Raw genomic sequence first — 21,626 nt, 5'->3', positions numbered from 1 at the left:
GGTGGGGTGCCATGTGCGAGGGCAGAATAGCGAAAGGTAAATGGCCCGTCTTGCTACAGAACACATACATAAACTTCCTAGGACAGTTAACAGTGTTTCTGGCATTGAAACATTTTGTGCAGTTTCTGCAGAACCACCCCATTTTGATCAGATCAGACAACACAATGGCATATATAAATTGCCAGGGAGGCACATACTCTCGTCAGCTTCACAGTCTAGCACTGAAACTGATTGTGTGGAGCATGCAGCACTTTCATTCATTATGGGCAATTCATGTCCCGGAAATAATGAATGTGGGGGCGGATTTCGTGTCCAGATGGAATCCTCTGTATGGAGAATGGACTCTCCACTCCCAGGTAGTGAGCCAGTTGTGGAAGAGGTTCGGCCAAGCTGCCATAGATCTCTTCGCATCACACGGAAATTGAGTTATAATAGCATGGGATTTAGTCCTACAGACGGGCCGAGGGCTCATTCTACCAGAAGGCGTTTGAATTCAGGACATATGTGCAGTGGTGAGTTTTGCTTCGCCTCACTCTTTTATCTGATTATATAGGTTGGATGTTACAGAGATATCATTTACTTCTTCCATCCTGAGAGTGTAAAAAACTAAATAAAACAATCAAACAAACAAAAAAAAAAACAGCTCTCACAAACTAGGTGTTTTTTGTTTTTTCCCCACAAATGCTCCTGTTTTATTCATGGAATAATTTGAGTTTTTGTGTTTAAGTTACATACATCACTAAGTTGGTTATCATGCATGCTTCGGACAGCATGCAATACAGGAGTTGTCTTTATCCTATAGTGAGATACTGAACAAATATTTGAAAGAGAACTTTAGGTTACTTGTATAACCCTGGTTCTTTGATAACAGGAGTGAGGTATCTCACCAATCTTCCTTCCTTGCAGTTGCACGAAGATATATGCGGGGAATGAGGTAGGGACCGTCAGCAGTCATACAGTTGCAATCAAAATTATTCAACCCCCACTGCAAATCAAGTTTATTGTCAAAATTTACAGACTTACAGCCGTTTGCAACGAACAAATGCGACTGAAAAAGTTTAACAAAATGAATGCTTTAAGTGGTTTCCCCAAATTCAACAGAAAATGCAACTTATAATGATTTCCCCAGTCTCAAAATTATTCAACCCCTTCATGGCAAGCATCTTTAGTACTTACTAGAGCACCCTTTGCTGTTATGACCTGCTGCAAACAAGATGCATACCTTCTGGTAGCATTCCTGAGGAATCTTATTCCATTCCTCATGAACAACAGCCTCCAGTTCAGTAATAGTCTTGGGTTTGCGTGCTGCAGCCGCCTTCTTCAAATCCCACCAGAGATTTTCTATGGGGTTCAAGTCAGGTGACTGAAGAATCTTCCAGGACTTCTTGTAACCAAGCCTTGGTGGAATTTGAGGTATGCTTGGGATAATTGTCCTGTTGGGAGGTCCAATGACGTCAAAGCTTCAGCTTCCTCACAGACAGAATGACGTTTTCTCCTAGGATTTCCTGATACGTCAATGAATCCATCTCGTCTTCCACGCACTGCAGGTTTCCAGTGCCAGAGGATGCAAAGCAGCTGCAGGGCATCACCGAGCCACCACCATGCTCGACTGTGGACAGAGTGTTCTTTCTTCATTCTTCTTCCTCCAGACATACCGCCGATCCATCGAGCCGAAAAGTTCCAGTTTTGTTTCATCGCTCCACAGAACAGAATCCCAAAACTTCTGTGGATTATTTATATGATTTTTAGCGACTTTTCTTGTGCTTTTGCGTCAGTAGTGGTGAACGTCTTGGAGTTCTGGCATGGAAACCTTCTGTGTTTAATATGTGCCTTACTGTGCTCACTGAAACCTCAGTGCCTGTTACCACCAATCTTGCTGCAGGTCTTTTGCAGTCACTCGAGGGTTTTTCACAACCTGCCTTCTCAGAAATCTGCTTACAGCCATCGATAGCTTCCTTTTTCTGCCCCGTTCAGGTATTTCATATATTTTGTTTGCCCCTAACCAGTTCAGGTATTTCATATGTTCCAGCTCAAGCACACCTGGTGCCACTAACAAAGCCCTTGATGCTTGTACATCACCTGTTTTGCATATTTCTGCTGTTGTAAGATATTCTATTCAGGGGGTTAAATAATTTTGAAACTGGAGAAATCATTATAAGTTGCATTTTCAGTTGAATTTGGTGAAACCACTTGAAGCATTCGCCGTGTTGGACTATTTCAACTGCTTTTGTTTGATTTGTTCATCACAAACAGCTGACAGTCTGTAAATTTTGACCATAAGCCTGATTTGCAATGGCAGTTGAATAATTTTGATTGCAACTGTTTATATTAGGAAGGCGGGACTCCCTGACGTGTTTGGTCTGTCAACCGACAGACGTGGTGTTATTGGTGCCTCCAGGATCGGTCACGCCTGAGGCGTTTCCCATAGTGAGATACTTCACTCCTGTTATCAGAGACCGGGGGTTACCCAAGTACCCTAAAGTTTTGTAAAAGTTAACTTGGTTTTTTTAAAAGTTGCAATAGAAAAAAAAAAGTGACAAAATGTTTCCAGTTGCTAAGAAGCTAAATTTCTTAGCCATGCAGTTGTCTGTATTATCTCTCTCCTACAGGTAAAAATGCCATCTGGTCTTCATTCTCATTCGACGCAGACTCCTATTCTGAGTGCACTGGAACCCAATATGTGAAACGTACATGGTATCGCAAGTTTGTGGGAATTCAGCTGTGCAACTCACTCAGATACAAGATCTACCTAAGTGATTCACTAAAAGGTCAGAACCTTGTTTGTCTCCCTGGGCATTAGGGCAGAATTTTGTCTAGCCATGAACAAAACCTTGCACTGATGCTGTTACCATTCTGAGTCATTAAACATAGAGCAGTACTTCAAATGAATAGACCAATGTATAGTTTTGAAGACTTTAAACTAATGATGGAGTTCATTAGTTGTTCATGACTGCTATCAAAGTTATCTTTTCTGTTTCTTTCTGCGCTTCAAGTACAACCAACTACCATTTTAACCTTCAAGTGCAACCAACCATAATTCTCTTCTCACACTGTTAACCTGACTCTATCATGCAGGTTTTTCCTTTACACTATCAGGGTGATCCAGTCATTTCTCTCAACAGAGGCCATCCAGGTGCTGGTTCAGTCTCTTGTCATCTAGGAAATTAACTACTGCAACTCTCTTCTGTCAGGTCTGCCCCTTCATACCAACTTCACCATTGATGTGTTTTCACTACTGGCCTCCTGTAACTGTCAAATTTAAATTCTGACACTCACCTACAAAGCCAAAAATGGACCCCACCCTACCTGAAGGAACATATCAAACTCCACTCTGCACCACCTTCCCTTTATGACTCAACTCGACTCCCTTCCCTTCAAGATAGAAGAAAGACACACATTAAGACTCTTCTTAATGTGTGTGGAATGAACTTCCCCTGGCTGTGCAAACAGCTTAGTCACTGGCTATCTTCAAAATAGACTGAAAGTCTAAGACAAATGTCATCTTTTCTATTTTATGTTGTAACAGTTTACAGACTCCTCTCTCACAGTCTTTTAGCTCGATAGTAAGTACAAGGAAGTTTTGACCACTAATGGAGATTCTGAGGAAGGAGCACTTTGTGGAACTCCTTTACCCAGTGGACATGCCATCCTTTGGCAGAGTCAGAAATCCCTGGCATTTTGGAGTTCCGTCTCTGTGGCTGAGGTTACAATAATGGTTGGGGTGATTGACATACAACTATAAATGTTGAAGTCTTTGGACAGGGTTGGGGTGGTGTGGTTAACACACCTCTTCAATGTTGCATGGAGATCGGGGGGGGGGGGGGGGTGCTAGGTTTCCTCCCCCTTTCCAGGTGACGTTCTCTTGGCACTAGTAATACATTTTGTTGCTGTGTGACACAGCTGGGATGAAAATCAGTACCCCCAAGTCCAAGGCCATGGTTCTCTACTAGAAAAGAGTGGGATGCTCACTTCACATGAGCGGAGAGACCTTGCCTGTGGTGTAGAATTTCAGTATCTTGGGATCTTATTCATGAGTAACACAAGATGAGAGCATAAATTTAGATTAAGTGTAGCTGCTGCTCCTCCAAAATTTAGAGGAGCCAGTTGTGGTTGTTTGAGTACCTTATGAAGGAATGCCACTCAATGTTGGCTCCTAGAGCTCTATCTAGCATGTCCCACTGGACAGTGAACCAAGGTCAGACCTAGAACCAACTGGAGTGTTTATATCTCGGTTGGTTTAGGAGGATCTGGGGATCCCCCAGGAGGAACTAGAATATAAGTCTGGGATGACCTTCTCTGCCTTCCATCACAAAAGGAAAAGTGAAAGAAATATGTATGAATGGATGTATGTATAAATAAAAGTATTTTTAAGACCCTGACCTGTTTGTACTAGCAAAAGAATATGTTCTTGATGGAGACTATTAAGCACTTGGAGACTATCTTGCAATGGGTGAGGACATCTAACAAATGATGTAAATGTCCATGTGTATCTGTAGGGAAGTTTTATAACATTGGGGATGAGACTGGATACGGAGAGGATCATTGTCAGTTTGTTGATTCCTTCCTGGATGGACGGACAGGAAGCCTGCTGCCACCACACCAACTACCACTCAAACAAGGTGCAGCATTTTGTGCAGTCATTCTCTCACATACTTGACCCAGGCCCATCTGGCAACTATTAGTTTTACAATGCTAGGTAGTAATGTGAGTAATTTCTGTTATAATTTCCAGCACTTGTATTTATTTTATTTTATTTTTTCTTTTAACCCTGCACAAATGTCTCGACGCTATCTTTTTTTTCCAGGTTATTTCCGGTCCATACGCCAGGAACCTGTGAAGTTTGGAAAGATTGGTGGTAGAACCCAGATTAACTATGTATCCTGGTACGAGTGTGGAGTCCCCATTCCCGGGTCATGGTAGGACCCCTGAAGCTGTCCGAGGACGTGCCCGATTAGAATATATACTGTGCGAGAGATGACCAAGCAGACAGTGTATAAAGATGTACAGAAAGGTAGGGGAAAAAGTGAAAGAAAAAGGTTCTATCGAGTGCTATCTGCAGTATCTAACGGCACATATAATGCTTCATACTATTTATATGCAAAAAAAATTATCAGACATTTAGTGAAATCGCAGAGTTTATGAAAGTACGGGGTAGCAGGCTCCCTGAATGTTTAAAACGTGTATATTATTTATCAAGAGGCTGGGGATAACATGCAGTAACTTCCTGGCGATTGGCAAAACAGATGGCATAAGCATCGAGAGGAAATGGGTCATACTGTGCAGCTGTTTAATATACAAACTAAAGCATGGGCACCTGAGATGGAATTTTACACATTAGGTCTAATACATGTAATTTTCCAGAATCAAGCGAGTTAGAAAATAGTTTCAATAAAGTTTTGCACAATGCAAGTGTAGCTCATTTGGCAAATACAGGTATATATGTGTATATATGGCAACGGTGACTTAAGCACTCATTAGTATTGTGTTTTGTAGCTTTTGAGATGAATTATTACAAGGTGTTAACACAAAGATAATGTATGTTGATTTATATCTGATCAGTTGGAGATTTACAATCCAAGTTTATTGCAACGTTAACGCGATATTTTTTTTTTTAGCGAACGCTACGAAATGTATTACTTTTATTGCAGAATATTTTGCAGTTTCTATGTGAAGATGCACAAGGAAATAAATATTTTTCTCTGGATCTTTAAACCAGTTGCATTAATCACACAGAGTGCACCCTCGCGAACGCAACCCATTTAAGAGAGGGTTTGAATTGCGTCGCTTCACCTTTTAAGCATGCGGAATCTAACAGACGTTGCAGGAAATGTGTGGAACATCCCCGTTGCTATTTCACCCAAACAGAAAAAAAAAAATCTAAACGTTTGATCTTTAGTTTTAAAGTCTTTATTCACCTCCAGAAAACAAATGTTACAGTTTATACAGAATGACTTGGGCCACCGTACAGGGCCAGTCAGGTATTAGTAAAAACTAGGAGAGGGGGAATGATGAAAAGGAGAGAATGAAGGGGGGGTGGGGGGGAAAGAGAATTAAACTATGTAATTTCCTTCAGCTGTGATTATATCTAGTGTTTCAACAGAAAGCAGACGTATGATTTAACACACAATAACACCAACGAGTAGACAAGTGTTAAAATAAAACTCGTACGCACTCCAAAACAAACCAAAACACACATGCACAGGTTGTTCTCACTCCAAAAACACACACAGCTCTCAACTCCTACGCCGTTTGGTCTCATCTGTGCAACCACACACAAATTCAATTTATCACATTCACTCACACACACACACACACACACACACACACACACACACACACAACGCGTTGGGGTTTGATCTGTTGTACTCTAGTGCTGCAGCTGGTTTTTACCGGTAGCCGGGGCCGGGCTGAGTGTAGCCCTGGCCGTAAGGGGGCCGGTTGCGGGCATAGGGATTGGAGCCCCCAGGGGGCGGGGTCACACCTGGGGGCGGGGTGTATGCAGGACGAGTCTGATACCCCGGGGCTGGCTGGGAGGTGGGCGGCAGGCTGTAGTTGGCTGGCTGCTGAGAGGCCTGGGAAGTGTAGGTCTGAGAAGGAAACTGAGGTGGTGGATACTGGCTTGTACCCTGAGCCTGGGGAGGGGGCTGAGCCTGTGACTGGGCACTAAATCCAGGAGCGGAGCCAGGAGCAGCAGCCTGAGATGTAGGGGTGGGGTAATTCTGGAACTGTTGCTGAGATGGAGGGGCTTGAGGGCCACCAGGCTGAGTAGTATAACCCGCTGAAGATGAGAAACACAGACATAAAACTCATATCTTACACTCTAGCTAAACGTCATTTATTTATAATAAATAAATAAACCCTAACATCATTAAAATAAATAAAAGACTGCGGGAGGTATGTTACGACTAGCTAGCTGTCCAAAGAGCCACTCGGAGGTCTTACAGCACAGAACTCAACACGCTGCATCTGAACATTAGAACCCGAGTTATAACAGGTCAATGCAGTGCTGAGGAAGAGGAACTTTACCAGGGTACTGCATGCCATACTGCTGCTGAGGAGCGGCCGCCTGCTGAGGAGGATAGCCACCTGGAGCTTGATACTGCTGATACATCTGACCTGAGAAACAGATCAGGGCAATATGAGCTTTCGAACAAAACCTGGGCTTGGAATAACACTAAATATACACATTTTACTCAGAAGATAAACCGGTCCACAAAAAGAAATCAAAACACACACACACACACACACACACATATTGTGCAGCTGTGACTGTGTCCCCTGTTGTGTTGACCAGATGCTCAACACACAGGAAAGAAAACATCGACCCCCGTCCAAAAAACATGTCCTGTTAGCAGGACATCAAAAAAAATAATACAAAATAAATAAATAAAAAGACACAAAAACGTGTCCACACACGAGAAATTGACCGTTTGGAATATAACAATTTTTAAAGATAAGTCATGGAGGGTTCATGGTGTGTTTGTGTGCACAGCACTAAGTAACAAATGAGAAACGTGTGCGTTTCAAAATAATGGCACATTACTGGACTGATATCAATAAAGCGAAAGCAGAAAGACCAAGAGTTATAACTCTGTGAAACCATGAGTAACACCACGGTTTCCTTACTTGGACACGAGAGCTCTGTGGGAACGAAGCGGAACCGAATCCAACATGACCGAGGAAAACATTACGCTCCTCACTCAGTCGACAGGGTTTTTTTTTCTTCTTCTATCTACATGCCTGTGTCCTCTCTCTTTACTGAGAAATGAAGTAACTATAGGAGAATGTGAGTTACAGTCCGAATCTATACACACTGGGGATTTCCCTGAACAGGAGACACAGACCTGCTTACGGGTGCATACACTTGTGCAGGGGTGACATTATGACTAAAATATACACAGTATTTGGTCGTATTAAACACTCAAGTCTCCCCAGAATTCCTCTCTCGGACTTTCAGCTCGAGATTCCCTTCAAAAGCGTTCTCCACACTTGTCTGAACGCTCGAGTCCGTACCCAGGACTGAATTGGGACTTGTTATTGTTGCAGGTTTGTATCTAAACACACACGTTCCTTCCTAAACATGGATGGATTAGGTCATTGTATATATCACTTCAACTTGCGTGGAAACAAGGCACATTGTTTATTGTCCTTTTAATGCTTATTTATATGCATTAATTGCTTAACTGTTGTTTGTCTATTTTTCCTAGCCACTGATAAGTGGTCCAGATGGAGCCTTTAAGCTGAAGATGCTTACTTATTTAGAAACCTTTTTTGGCTCTGGAAAAAGAGTGAAAACATAATCAGAGTCTTTATTCCAGTGTGTGTGTATTTACCATCGATTGTGGTGGTAGAAGACTGCTGAACCCCTGAGTAAGGCGGGGCACCCTGGGCCCCTGCAGGAGGATGAGCTGCAGAGGAGGATGAGTTAATACTGTCTGGAGTGCCAGAGCGCTCTTCCACTGCAGCTACTGCTGGGGCTGAGAGAGAGAGAGAGAGAGAGAGAGAGAGAGAGAGAGAGAGGGAGAGAGAGGGAGAGAAAGAGAGGGGAAGAGAGAGAGGAAGAGTGAGAGAGGGGAAGAGAGAGAGGAAGAGTGAGAGGGAGAGTAAGAGAGGGGGAGAGAGAGGGAGAGTAAGAGAGGGGGAGAGAGAGGGAGAGAGAGAGGGAGGGGGAGAGAGAGGGAGAGTAAGAGAGGGGGAGAGAGAGGGAGAGTAAGAGAGGGGGAGAAAGAGAGGGGGAGAAAGAGGGAGAGTGAGAGAGGGGGAGAGAGGGAGAGTGAGAGAGGGGGAGAGAGGGAGAGAGTGGGAGAAGGGTAGAAATAGAGAGAGAGAGAGAGAAGTGGAGAAATAAAGAGAGGGAGAGAGAAGGGGAGAGAAAAGGGGAGAGAGAGAGAAGGGGATAGAGAGACAGAGAGAAGGGGGGGGGAGAGAAGGGGGGGAGAAGGGGAGAAGGAGAGAGAGAAGGAGGGAGAAGGAGAGTGAGAAGGGGGGAGAGAGATAAAGAGAAGGGGAGAAGGAGAGAGGGTGGAGGAGAGAGAGAAGGAGAGAGGGTGGAGAGAGAGAGGTCAGGAGTGGTGGGACGTGGTCCAGATGCAGTCCCAACAAGGTATTTTATTTAACCAAAGCGAACACTTTAAAGAGAGTCAGTAGCAGAGTCAGTAGCAGAGTCGGTACCTGTCTGTTGGCCGCGACTCTAGTTTTCAAAACTTAAATAATTGCAGCTTCTGCAGATTCTCTGGTGTGTCTTGTTCTCGCCAATCTCAGGCATTCATGTAAATTATTTCGCTGATATCAGCTCATCGGACCAGATTCCTCGAAGCGAGAGACCTTACCTCAGAAACGAGCGTTTTCAGACTGTACTTTAGACCTACCCTCTCGTACGATTAGCGAACTCACGATAGGACTCGTTAAAAACAAAAACCGAAACCAGAAAGGACAGAAGTATGCTTTCATTCTCCCCGCGTCAGACTGAAAACATCTGTCGCACGTGTCAAATGCGGTCACGTGAAGCGCCACTACCAAGTTAAACAGAACGAGTCCCAAATGCCTGATTGTTACTGGTTAAAAACATGACAATAAATAACTGTCGCGCGGTCACGAGAGCTGCTTTCTGCGGCTGGATCTTGCATGGCGTCTACAACATGCAATCAGGGGCCTGGATATCCAGAGTTATACCCCCATGTAGAACTCAAAATTAACTGAGGATTGACTTCGCTTCACTAAAACTATGCACGTAAAATTCTGCTAAGATGATATTACAAACAAACAAACAAACAAAGAAATAAATGTTAATAATGCCTCAAAGTAGCCTAAGCGACTTTTACTTAAACGATGGGAAATCTAATTTAATCTTAATTAAGCACTGTTTTTAATATCTACTCCTGAGGCATACTACTCCAGTAAACCTCTATAAGTGCGTGTACCTGGAGCAGGCTCTTCAGACAGGCCAAACGCTGAGATAACGTTCTTGCTGACCTCTTCTTGGTTCTTCAAGGGGTCAAAGGCAGACATGCTAGCAGCGCTGACTGGAGGAGCCTGCTTCACTGCTGTGTATACAGCATCCACACATTCTGTAAGACACACACACACACACACACACACACACACACACACACACACAGAGAGAGCAACAAGGCTTCAGGCTTTCATTCAACAGCGCACGGTTTACTCAAAGCAGCTTAACGCATTCATTTCAAAACATCATGACGGACTATTGGACGAAACCTCTCACTCCATCGGCTTCTCGAAAAAGGTCTGGTTATCTTCACCGTGTGAGCTTTTTGTTATTCAGTGCTTATAATGAACTGGGAAGATAAACTAGTTTAGACTAAACTTAGCTAGGATGCAATGCTGTACTATATATTGTTATAGTTTCATGACGGTTTACATTAAGGATACTGGCCTTGATAAGGGATCTGTTCAATATGATGGCTTCTAGCATAACTGTATTCTCTTGAAGTGTGTCTAGACACTGGTTTCTGACTTATTCTGACAAGGGCAGGTAAGGAAGACAGGTTTTATGGTGGTATACCCGTTTCAGGGTGGTTGCTCTCCAGTGCAGGCTCTGAGGGCGGCTCCAGGCTGTCCAGCAGGCTGTTGATTCGGTTCCTCAGCTGGATCAGCTCCTTGCGCAGGTGTTTAACCTGAGACGACTCCAGCGGCCGCGGCTGCCCGTTCACTGCGGAAACACGATCAATCATTTCTCTCGACTGGAGACGTGCGAGTATGCGGAGCACAATGAAAAGAGCAGACTACCCCGGCGAATTGTTGAACGAATTGTTTCAGGCTCCACGACACACCCGCTCATTAACTCACTGACTCACTGTAGAATCGACCCGTCTTTTACACGAGTCACACGTTTGGGACACACACATGCACGTGAGGTTGAGAAGCCACAGACCAGCAATCGACCTCTACAAGCTTGGCCTGGAAAAATACACCTCCCTCCATATCTTTCCTCCCCTCCCATTGTTCTCCATTGCTTCGCTTTACGACCCTTTTGGCAGAAAGAGGCAGGGCTGCAACCAAAAACATCGGACAGGAAATCACATTATCTATTTCACACTCATATACTGCACCACTCGATGACGCCCGGATATTTTTTTCAAGTCAGGAGTTCATGAAATTACCACACAAACGAAGTGTAAACACTCAATTCCCAATTTGTATCTCTGTACAATGTGTGTTATGGCTCCCCCTGGTGGACGTCTATATGTTATGGTAAAATGAAGCACTTCTAGGATTACGTCGATGCAGATCAGATGTAAAGTCAAGGTTATGAACTCTCTACACTCACTAGACTGCAAACACGCACGATTTTACATAATAGGTGCCAACTGTAGTCTGCATCACACCGGCCCACTGTTGATTATTTTCCTATAACACCATGTCCTAAATTGTTCGATTACTTACATAGTTTAGGGGTACATCATTTTATTTAGGATTCAGCCTTGCAATACAAAAAGAAGTATTACTGGAACCACTTGCTGGTCGTAAAAGAGTAAACACTTCAGCATCGTCATGTAGTAAATGTTCTTTTCCCTGATTTTCTTTCTGAACACGTCTGTCTTCTCATTTTACATAATTAGATCTCTCCTTTAACAACCCGACAGCTGGTCAGTGTTATACAGATGTGTCTCAGGCGTGCAATTGTGGCGTTAAGTTGTGTATTAATGACTGTCTCCTTCCCCTTAAAATCTGACAAACGATTCACTACATCTGCCAAGTTTGACTGCCTTTTTTAACTTTTTGGGAAGAAAAAACATTTCGTTCGAACTAATAATTATTTCAGGAAGCGATAACATAGACGAGGAGGTGGGCCAAGTGCTAAATTAACGTTTTACGCTCAATTTATAACACTTGACCTCAAGATGGCTGTGTAACACGGACTGAAATCAAGAGAATATCTTGGCCTTTGTTGACTAAATAAAATTGTTACGGTTGGCCGTACTATATAACAAAAACACTCACTGAGAACTTTATTAGGAACACCTTATTCATGCAATTCTCTAAGCCAACCGTGTGGCAACTGTGCAATCATAAAATCATGCAGATATGGGCCAACAGCTTCTGGTAATGCTCACATCAACCATCAGAATGAGGGGAAAATGTGATCTCAGTGATTTTAACGGTGGTATGATTGTCGGTGCCAGACGTAATGGATTGAGTATTTCTATAACTGATGATCTCCTGGAATTTTCACAGACAGCAGTGTGTAGAGTTTACTCAGAATGGTGCAATAAAGAACATCCAGAGAGGGCAGTTCTGATGACGGAGACGCCTTGTTGAGAGAGATCAGTGGAGAATGGATAGACTGGTTCGAGCTGACAGAAAGGCTACAGTGAGTCAGATAAACACTCTGTATAATTGTGGTGAGCAGAAAAGCATCTCAGAATGCACAACATGTCGGACCTCGAGGAGGATGGGCCACAACAGTAGAAGACCACGTCGGGTTCCTCTTCTCTCAGACAAGAACAGAAAGCTGAGGCTGCAGTGAGTACAGGTTCACCAAAACTGCACAGGTGAAGACTGGAGAAACGCAGCCTGGTCTGATGGATTTCGATTTCTGCTGAGGAACACAGATGTTAGGGTCAGAATTTGGCACCAACAGCATGAATCCATGGACCCAACCTGCCTTGTGTTAACAGTCCAGGCTGGTGGAGGTGGTGTAATGGTGTGGGGAAGGTTTTCTTCAAACACTTTAATACCAAATCAATCATGGCTTGAATGCCACGACCTATTTGAGTATTGCTCCTGAACATGTGCATCTCTTCATCACCACAATTTACCATCTTCTAATGACTGATCATTCCAGTGTTCTTCAGTGATCTTCCCAGTCACCGGATCTGAATCCAGTAGATCACCTTTGGGATGTGGTAGAACGGGAGATTCAAAACATGAAAATGCATCTGAAAAACCTGCAGGAATTGCGTGACGCAATCATGTCGACATGGACCAGAATCTCAAAGGAAGGTTTCCAACATCTTGTGGAATCCATGCCATGAAGAATTGAGGCCGTTTTGGGAGCAAAAAGGAGGTCCTACCTGGCATTAATATAGTGTTCCTAATAAAGTGAGTATGTTTTATGCTTATAGTTAAGAGAGGAATAGATTTCTCTTAGGATAGAGGTTTGGCTGGAGTGTTACAGAAGATGGCAGTGTTTTGCAGTCTCCGAGTCTACAATCAGACACCACCACCATGCCTGCAATAATTTTTTCATCCAACAACAAATGTAAGTGCCTGGAGTTGTCTAGTGGAACATTGACAGGAATTGGGTGCTGTGGTCAAACACAAAAATGCAGCATTTTAGTAACGAACACTGAAGGTGGGTTTGGAGTTCAAAGAAAGATGGTTACTCAGACAAGAAATTAATCCTCACTGTTAAGTATAGTGGAAGATCTGTGATGTTGGAATGTTTTTCCTCCAAAGGTCCAATGAACCTTGTTAGGATACAAGGTTAATCATGGATGCCATGGATACCAGGACATCCTGAGGTACTGGGTCAAGGTTGGATCTTTCAACAGGACAATGATCCGGAATGCGTTTCCAAATCCACAGAAGCATAGTTCAATGACCACAGAATCATGGTCATCACAGACACGACCTAAATCTCACTGAAAACCCGTGGTGAACTGAAAAAGAGTCCAAAAGACAGGACCCTGGAGGATCTGCAGTGATTCTGTATTGAGGACTGGCCACAGATTCTTAGCTCTCCAATCTTAGAAAGCATTAGAGGTTGCACAAAATACTAAAAGCAGAGTGACAATTATGTCATATGGTTTTGTAGTGAAAAAACAAAACAATTAAAAGCTGCTCATATTTTCAGTGGGATTAACCTTATAAACCAGAAAAAAAAGATAAAAATTCACCCATCTATACTAAAGGTGCCAGTAATTCTGGAGCTGACTGCTGAACTTGTCAACAACTAATCGACAAAATTGATAAAAATCGATTAAGAAAATCGTTGTTAAAGAATCTCATTATCGATTAGTCGGTCGGCGCGTGGTACATTTACTCGTTACGTTAATTCTGTTACGAAATCACGCTTCAGAGAGTAAATACTAAAGTTGTGTCCCAAACGATGTACGATACACTTACACTATGCACTATATACTCTACCATCCACGGCCCTCTAGTGGCCAGTGGTGTAATTGCAGAGAGTCTGTAGGAAAGTTTAAAAAATGTTATATATATATATATATATATTTTGTGGTCAGTATACCATTTTTGTGTTGATTTTGATGGATGTTTTGGATCATTGTCCTGCTGGAAGGTCCAACCACGGCCCATTTGAATCTTTCTGGCAGAGGCAGTCAGGATTTCATTTAATATCTGTTGATATTTGATAGAGTCCATGATGCCATGTATCCTAACAAAATGTCCAGGTCCTCTGGCAGAAAAACAGCCCCAAAACATTAAAGATCCTCCTCCATATTTAACCGTGGACATGAGGGACTTTTCCATACGGCTACCTCTCTGTGTGCACCAAAACCACCTCTGGTGTTTATTACCAAAAAGCTCTATTTTGGTTTCATCTGACCATAGAACCCGATCCCATTTGAAGTTCCAGTAGTGTCGGCACACTGAAGACGCTCAAGTTTGTTTTTGGATGAGAGTAGAGGCTTTTTTCTTGAACCCCTTCCAAACAACTTGTAGGAGACTTCAGATTGTAGTTTTGGAGACTTTCTGACCCCAAGACACAACTAACTTCTGCGATTCTCCAGCTGTGATCCTTGGAGATGTTTTATCCACCCGAACCATCCTCTTCACAGTGTGTTGAGACGATATAGACACACATCCAATTTCAGGTTGATTCATAACATTTCCAGTTGACTGGAACTTCCTAATTATTGCCCTGATGGTGGAAATGAGCATTTTCAATGCTTCTGCTATTTTCTTATAGCCACATCCCATTTCGTGAAGCTCAACAACCTTTTGCTGCACATCACAACTATATTCCTTGTTCTTACCCATTGTTATGAATGACTAAGGAAATTTGGCCTGTGTGTTACCTCATATTTATACCCCTGTGAAACAGAAAGTCACGGTTGAACAATTTCCTGTTCCTAGTCACCCAGGTGTGCTAACCAAAAAAAAAAAAGGTAGCGTATCAATGGGAATATACTTCAAATATATTTCTCTCATATGAATTCATACTGTATGGGTTCCAATAACTGTTGCACACCTATATTTAACAAAGATTTTTTTGGATAAACCTGTGTTTTGTTTGAAATTGTTTGATATCCATGAGAGCCGATAATTTGTGTGAATTCTTTTAAACAAAAGATCAAAAGATTAAACAAAGACAAATTCTCACAGCCTCCTTTGCTCATATTTATCAAGGGTGCCAATATTAGTGGAGGGCGCTGTATGTGCTTACATCAAAATATTAACTGTATAATGAGATTATCATGAATCATATATTACCCAGCACTTTTGCTGTTCTGTTCACATTTTGTTGTTTGTCATAATTAATATTAATGAACTTCGTGACATTCATTCATAAACATGCCTCGAATGGTTTTTATCTTTAAAAATAAATAAATAAAAAGCCAGAGTTTTCCAGAAGGGATTACTGTGGGGTCATTTATTCGTCACAGCTGGACAGGGATTATCTGCTGTATTCAAGCCCTTAAATCTCAACACAACATGTGGTGGTGTGGTCTGTTTAAAGAAAGTCAGGACTGTATTCAAGTCTGTACTGTTATAAAATAAAAACATAAAATAAAACTGTGCTGTTTGGGAAAAGGGAGCAGTCTGGGAAAGGTACATATCACCAAAAGGAAATCACTCACCGAATAGAGTGAGCTTTAATATTCTGCTGCACTGGATGGCGAAAGACAGATCAGAGCTGTCAAAGATGGTGATAAGGTCATCATCTGCGAACAGAAGAAAAGGGAACGATCCAGAGAGGATAAAAACAATAATCTTCTGATCTAGATCTGCTTGTGGATAACAATCAGCTTCACTCGTCAGTAATGTTAGATAGCTCTTACAAAGTTCTTATGAAATGATTGATTGCAGGAGCGAGCACAGAAGTTCATGACATGGTGGAAATAAAGCTCAACACCTAATGAGAAGCTTTACTGGCATAGGTTTAGTCTGAATCTGCAAGATGAATGGAAAAGCACCTTCGTCCTTGTATTTGATGGCGACTTCGTCGCTGCTCTGGAGCTGGCCGCGAAAAACGCGCTGCATCATGAGCAAGAGCTCGTCGTAGGTGATGTCTTCATTGTGGATGGGGATACGGCGGATGTCATCGCCTAGCTGAGCCTTGATGATCAGCTTCCCACTCAGGTCCAGCTGGCCATTCATACTGCTGAAACACACACACACACACGATTACTGAAACACAGCTTGCACAATGACTGCATGGTTGAACAACCAGTACAGGATTTCGCCCAAATCTGTGAAAAATCCGCTGTAATTTTGAAACACCGAAAGCTCCGAGGAATACCGAATTTCGTGTTCCTTTCTGCCATCGCAAATTCCTAGAAAGACTGGTTTAACTGCTTGAGAAATCCTAACACTTTCAACAACCTGTTATTAACCAACAGCCAGGAAACTGGTGCCACCTTTGAGCTCGGTCACCTGATCTAATCCGGTTCTTTAAAACACAGTACAAACCTTATCTACTTCTGAATTAGAGTGGACATTTACCCATGACTAAACTTTGCAGAATAAGATTAGTATTAACCTACGTTATTACTTCAGATGATAAACCCAGATGGCTTTTCACATAGGCTTTTGGATTTTCGGGGAAAAAAAAAAAAAAAAAAAGCGCTGTGATGATACTAACCTGTCGATATAATTTCCACCAACGAATACAAACAGGAACTCCAACGAACACAAACCGGAACGTTTCTGGGTTTTGGCGCTACAAAACGGAGGTTTTTTTACTGGCCGTTGAACCTGCTGGTCTGCTCGACAACTATGACACTTCAGGTCCGGGCATGAAATCTGCTTTCCCCAGCACAAACACTAAATATATGAAAACATCTCTATATATGTATATACTAGAGATACTCCGATCAGGATTTTTGAGCCGATACTGATTACCGATTTCTTGTCATCATGATCGACAGATCCAGATCCCGATCGTTCAAGCTTTATATAAGTCATACGTAAGCTTTCTGTTGACGGTAACTGTTAACCTTCCTCGTCATCGAATTGCGATCGGTCCCTGAGATCGGGACAAATTTCGAGACAACCGATCGAGTCGTAGGACGTGATTATCGTCCGATACCGACTGGCGGACGATCGATCCATAGTTTTAACACCGTATAAGCCTTAAGAGTCAAAAACAGACTATTTTAGTTTTCGACTTGTGGCGGCAACACCAAATTTTACGCTTCGCAAAACAACCTCTCTCTTCCAAGGGTTAATCCTGCACGTACTCAACCTGTTCGTCTCTGATGACCGTGGCAAGGCGCCCGGTGACCCTAATTGAAAGGAATATGATATGCAGAAGAGTCCGGTGAAATAGCAGAAAGGAAAACAAGACCTTTAATAATTACGACCCTGGTAATCTGAGCCGAGGCGGGCCTGGCTTCAGGAGCACTACAGACTGACTGTAATGCCACAGAAGAGTCTAAGGGTCAGAACAGGAACAATGATTTGGCTTTCTCAGTACAGACTTTGGCCGGAGAAAGGAAGCCTGAGGACGTGAAGACAGAAGTACTGATGAAAAGGGGGTGCATTTGAGAAGAATAAAATACAGCTCAATCAGCTACCAATAGAAGCTTTAGCTCATACTGATATTCAGTACTCAGTACTATTGGACTGACTCGGGTATTATCGACTTAACCACAGGTCTGCATACAGGAAAAACTACCCAGCCCTGTTTACTAACCTATAACCAAGTCACACGTAAACTAAAACGTCATTTATAAATTTCGCAGACTTTCTGACAGACATGGGCGAGGCTCGAGCGCTCTACTTTATTAGCTAAACAGCTAACGGAGCTATATTGCTAGCTAAGTAGTACAGCAGTTTAACATTTCTTTCGACAATAAAAAATACTCAATTAAAAATAACGGAAAGCTTTGAGGGTAGGGGAACCCCTTTATAAAAAGGTTCTCGAAAATATTTCCAGTTGTATAAGTAGTCACTCTGGCTAAATGAATAAAGTATGTGCTAGGAAAGCTATCGCAATCCGTCAGGCCATTTTAGCTGCGTTGCTGGCAGGACATTTTAACCCTGCCAAATAGTGTTCCGCGTTTAGCACGGCGTTATGCTTCTCTCCACACCCATATTCTGGTCATTTCTACCCGGCTGCCCAATCAGCGCTGTAGTTTAAAATCGACGGGCGGTGGTTAGCCAATCACAGTGCAGGAGCATTCATAGAAAACGGGTGTAAAAGTTAACGCCGCAGGAGCTGTCGGATCAACTTCCTGCAAAATAAAACAACCGCACTCTTTAACTTGAAGCATCTCTGCCGGCGTCAACGTAAAGACCAGAGAATTTTAAAACACTGCTTTCTCAAAATATTAACATAAAGAATAGAACTTATACACTATTTAGACGTTTTTGAAACGATAATGTAATACACGTACTTCGTCCCAAACGTTGTTTTTTTTGTTTTTGTTTGCCCCACTTTCCAGAGGCTAAACTGACGCTAGCGGTGCCGGAGCCCGAAACACGTAGGTTACATACTAATATTTAATGTGTGACACGGGACACAAACATACGTTTTTCTATCTAATAGTGTTGTTGTACCTGGTGTTTAGGCTGTTGATCCCGCAGCGGCACACAGTGTTTTAGCAGGACCAGTATCCACTGGACTAGATCCGAGAAGCGCTACACATCCGGAAGTGACTCGACCTGTACGTGGCAAACACAAAGTCGCGCATGCGCAGTAGATTCAGTCACACTACTATTGAGTTTGATGGTTGGATTACAGAACAAAATAGTGGGCCATATCAGCCAACATGTCACGATCCACAAGAATCAGGATAACCTTTAAAAATAAATAAATAACAACAAGAACCCAGATAAGAAAACACTCAGTGTTTCTAAGGTGAATAAGAAAGGTGATGGTGTCATTTGGTTATATTATATATCTCAAATATGGCTGTTCCCTGTAGTGTTCATTTTGACAGCATTTTTTTTTTATTTAGTCTTCGTCCTGTGTAAAATGTCCTTGAAGAAAAATCACATTTAGTCAACCTTATCCTGGATTTTTTAAAGTCACGTTTTAGTTGACTAAAAATCTGGCCATTTTTAGTCTTATTTTAGTCAAAGAAAACCCTAAGTATTTTAGTCTAGTTTTAGTCAATGAAAACTGTAGACATTTTTAGCTACAAGATTCCATCCATCCATCTTATATACCGCTTATGCTTCAGGGTCGTGGGGAACCTGGAGCCTATCCCAGGGAGCATGGGGCACAAGGCTGGGTACACCCTGGACAGGGTGCCAATCCATCACAGGGCACAATCACATACACATTCACACACCCATTCATACACTACGGACACTTTGGATATGCCAATCAGCCTACCATGCATGTCTTTGGACTGGGGGAGGAAAGCGGAGTACCCGGAGGAAACCCCCGCAGCACGGGGAGAACATGCAAACTCCGAACACACAGGGCCACGGTGGGAATCGAACCACCGACCCTGGAGGTGTGAGGCCACTGTGCGCCCTAGCCATAAGATTACTACTGATTTCAGTCAATCTGATCTAGCCAGTGGTGGAAGGTGTGTGGGGGGTGTAAATATGTGTCAATATAATATAAACATATAAATATAAATACCTCTTTAATATATAACATTACACTTATTTCATGTCTCCTGCAAACAATATGTTTTCTTGAGTATCAAGACAGGAACATTCATGAATTATTGTATGTGTGGCACAAAACACACCTTCCATATCACGACCCTCTCACTTCTATCTTTTCACCAGGTGGTCCACAGTAATTTAATATAGTCTTTTTTTAATTCTGCCCAACTGATCGTCTCTCTCCCCTTCAAACTCTTCTCTCTCTCTTGCTTGCCTTTTTTTGGGACTATCAACAGAAATAAGAGTGGCTGCCTGTGTCAGTGCGATTATTTAAAAAAAAAAAAAAAAAGTGGTACAGTAAAATCCCATAGTGTCTTGAGAATCTATATAAATGGCAGCTAAAACACTTTAGAAACATTGCATGTCTCTATGTGTAAGTGCTGACCATATTGCGCAACTACAAGCAGGATAGCCCTACTATGATTTCGGAAAGGGAAAAAAAACCCCGTCTAATATTTTGTCTCCTTTTTTCAGTCGACGAAAATGAAAAGAGTTTTTGGCAAAGTTTTTATTTTTTTAAACTACATTTTAATCTCGTGTTTTTCCGTCAACAATATTGCATGTTGATATAATCACAGTTAGTGTTTAATGACGTCGGTGCCGTCTCGTCATCGTCCCGTCTTCGTCATGGAAATAAGGGTCGTGGACGAAAACTTCTCGTCGTACTTTTCATTAACGAAATTAACATTAGTTCTCAGGATGATCACGGTTTGGGAGAATTCCTTTCTGGGAATGTTCATTTTGACCACGTCTGAATTTTTTATGTATTAATAACGTGTCCCAAAATTCTCCATACATAGGGGACTATGTTCGCCAGGACCACGTCGGTCGTGTCTTCGTCAGCGGATGTTCGCGGGCGTCCGCTTCTTCTCGGTTGTTCCGCAACACTTGCGGTCTTTTTGAATTTATTAATGAGTTTGGCAGCAGTGTCTGTGCTCGCCATGTTTCCGGTTAAAGTCCATCTCAACCTTGCGACAGATTGATTTCAATGCGTTCTTCTTTTGTCAAAGGCGTTCTTAAAGTCTATCTAAAAAAAAAAAGAAAATATAATATAAACTACGTATGAAAATATTTGGAAGACATTTTGCTACACAGTGTTCATTTCCCCTATGTATGGAGACTTTTGGGACACCAGGAATTCGTGTTCTCACAGTGTTTGTGCATGATAAATGATAAACCTGACCCTAGGGTTAATTGTTACCGTGGCCGAATGAATGAATTTTATGTATGTGCCTTGATTGTACGCGTCTGTATGCATGCAGTACACGCACAGAATAAAGATACTCAGCTCTACTTTTCCTTGTCAGTGCGGTGATAACTTCAGTAAGTGTCTTTGACGTGAAAATATGAACATAGTGTATGTTTACAACTATTTTAAAGGTACATCATTGGATCTTAAGGACCACTGTTGAACATGTAATGATCATAATAATAAAGATTTAAAGGTGCACTACATGTACGTTCCCATGTAAAAGATCTACACCCTGAGGGTGGGTCAGGTGTTCTTAGGCATCAAAGTCTCATTAATAGTAAAAGCAACCATTTCTGACCTATACTGTGCCTGTATCAGTCTGATAACCGTGATAAGAGGACTATCGTAAAGTGCTATCTTACTGCTGACTCTTTCGTAACCTTTATCTATCCTATGCGCTCCGCTTCCTTCTCTCAGACCAATTTCTAATGAATTATTGTTCTGCCTTTACCTGCTGCCACTCTGAATTTTCTAGGAGCCCTCTTAATTGTTTACCTAGTAACTTCTAAAACAATTTTTTTGCAAGTATTATCAGGTGACACCCTGTAGATCCTGAATACAGCATGAAAAAGAAATGTTTGACCCCTCTAGATCT

General features: G+C 42.3%; 2 protein-coding genes across 6 annotated transcripts in view; one reads left to right on the top strand and one right to left on the bottom strand.

The window, feature by feature from the left end:
• The window catches only part of LOC108266607 (target of Nesh-SH3), a 34,516-nt gene extending 28,804 nt beyond the window's left edge, over positions 1 to 5,712 (top strand). For all 4 annotated transcript variants that reach the window (XM_017470147.3, XM_017470146.3, XM_017470149.3 and 1 more), the window contains 3 exons: positions 2,610 to 2,768; positions 4,497 to 4,619; positions 4,805 to 5,712. In XM_017470147.3, the coding sequence (XP_017325636.2) occupies positions 2,610 to 2,768; positions 4,497 to 4,619; positions 4,805 to 4,920 (398 nt within the window). In that variant the 3' untranslated portion in view covers positions 4,921 to 5,712. The remainder of the gene's footprint in view (positions 1 to 2,609; positions 2,769 to 4,496; positions 4,620 to 4,804) is intronic.
• A 179-nt stretch (positions 5,713 to 5,891) lies between these two features.
• tfg (trafficking from ER to golgi regulator) lies at positions 5,892 to 18,863 on the bottom strand. Of its 2 annotated transcripts, none has more exons than XM_053680712.1 (8): positions 18,715 to 18,863; positions 16,128 to 16,315; positions 15,792 to 15,875; positions 10,529 to 10,675; positions 9,921 to 10,067; positions 8,334 to 8,477; positions 7,027 to 7,116; positions 5,892 to 6,778 (listed from the first exon to the last, which is right to left on the bottom strand). In XM_053680712.1, the coding sequence occupies exons 2-8, from the start codon at positions 16,309 to 16,311 to the stop codon at positions 6,387 to 6,389; spliced, it is 1,188 nt and encodes a 395-aa protein (XP_053536687.1). In that variant the 5' UTR covers positions 16,312 to 16,315; positions 18,715 to 18,863; the 3' UTR covers positions 5,892 to 6,386. The 2 variants fall into 2 exon arrangements, with proteins under 2 accessions (XP_053536687.1, XP_053536688.1); XM_053680713.1 differs by having other exon boundaries at positions 16,128 to 16,312; positions 18,715 to 18,844.
• Positions 18,864 to 21,626: the final 2,763 nt, after the last annotated feature.

Source organism: Ictalurus punctatus, chromosome 6 (genome assembly GCF_001660625.3).
Source record: "Ictalurus punctatus breed USDA103 chromosome 6, Coco_2.0, whole genome shotgun sequence".
In the NCBI taxonomy this organism is placed as follows: Eukaryota; Metazoa; Chordata; class Actinopteri; order Siluriformes; family Ictaluridae; genus Ictalurus; species Ictalurus punctatus.
Note: the sequence above shows the minus strand (reverse complement) of the source record. Positions and strands in the feature narration are given on the sequence as shown.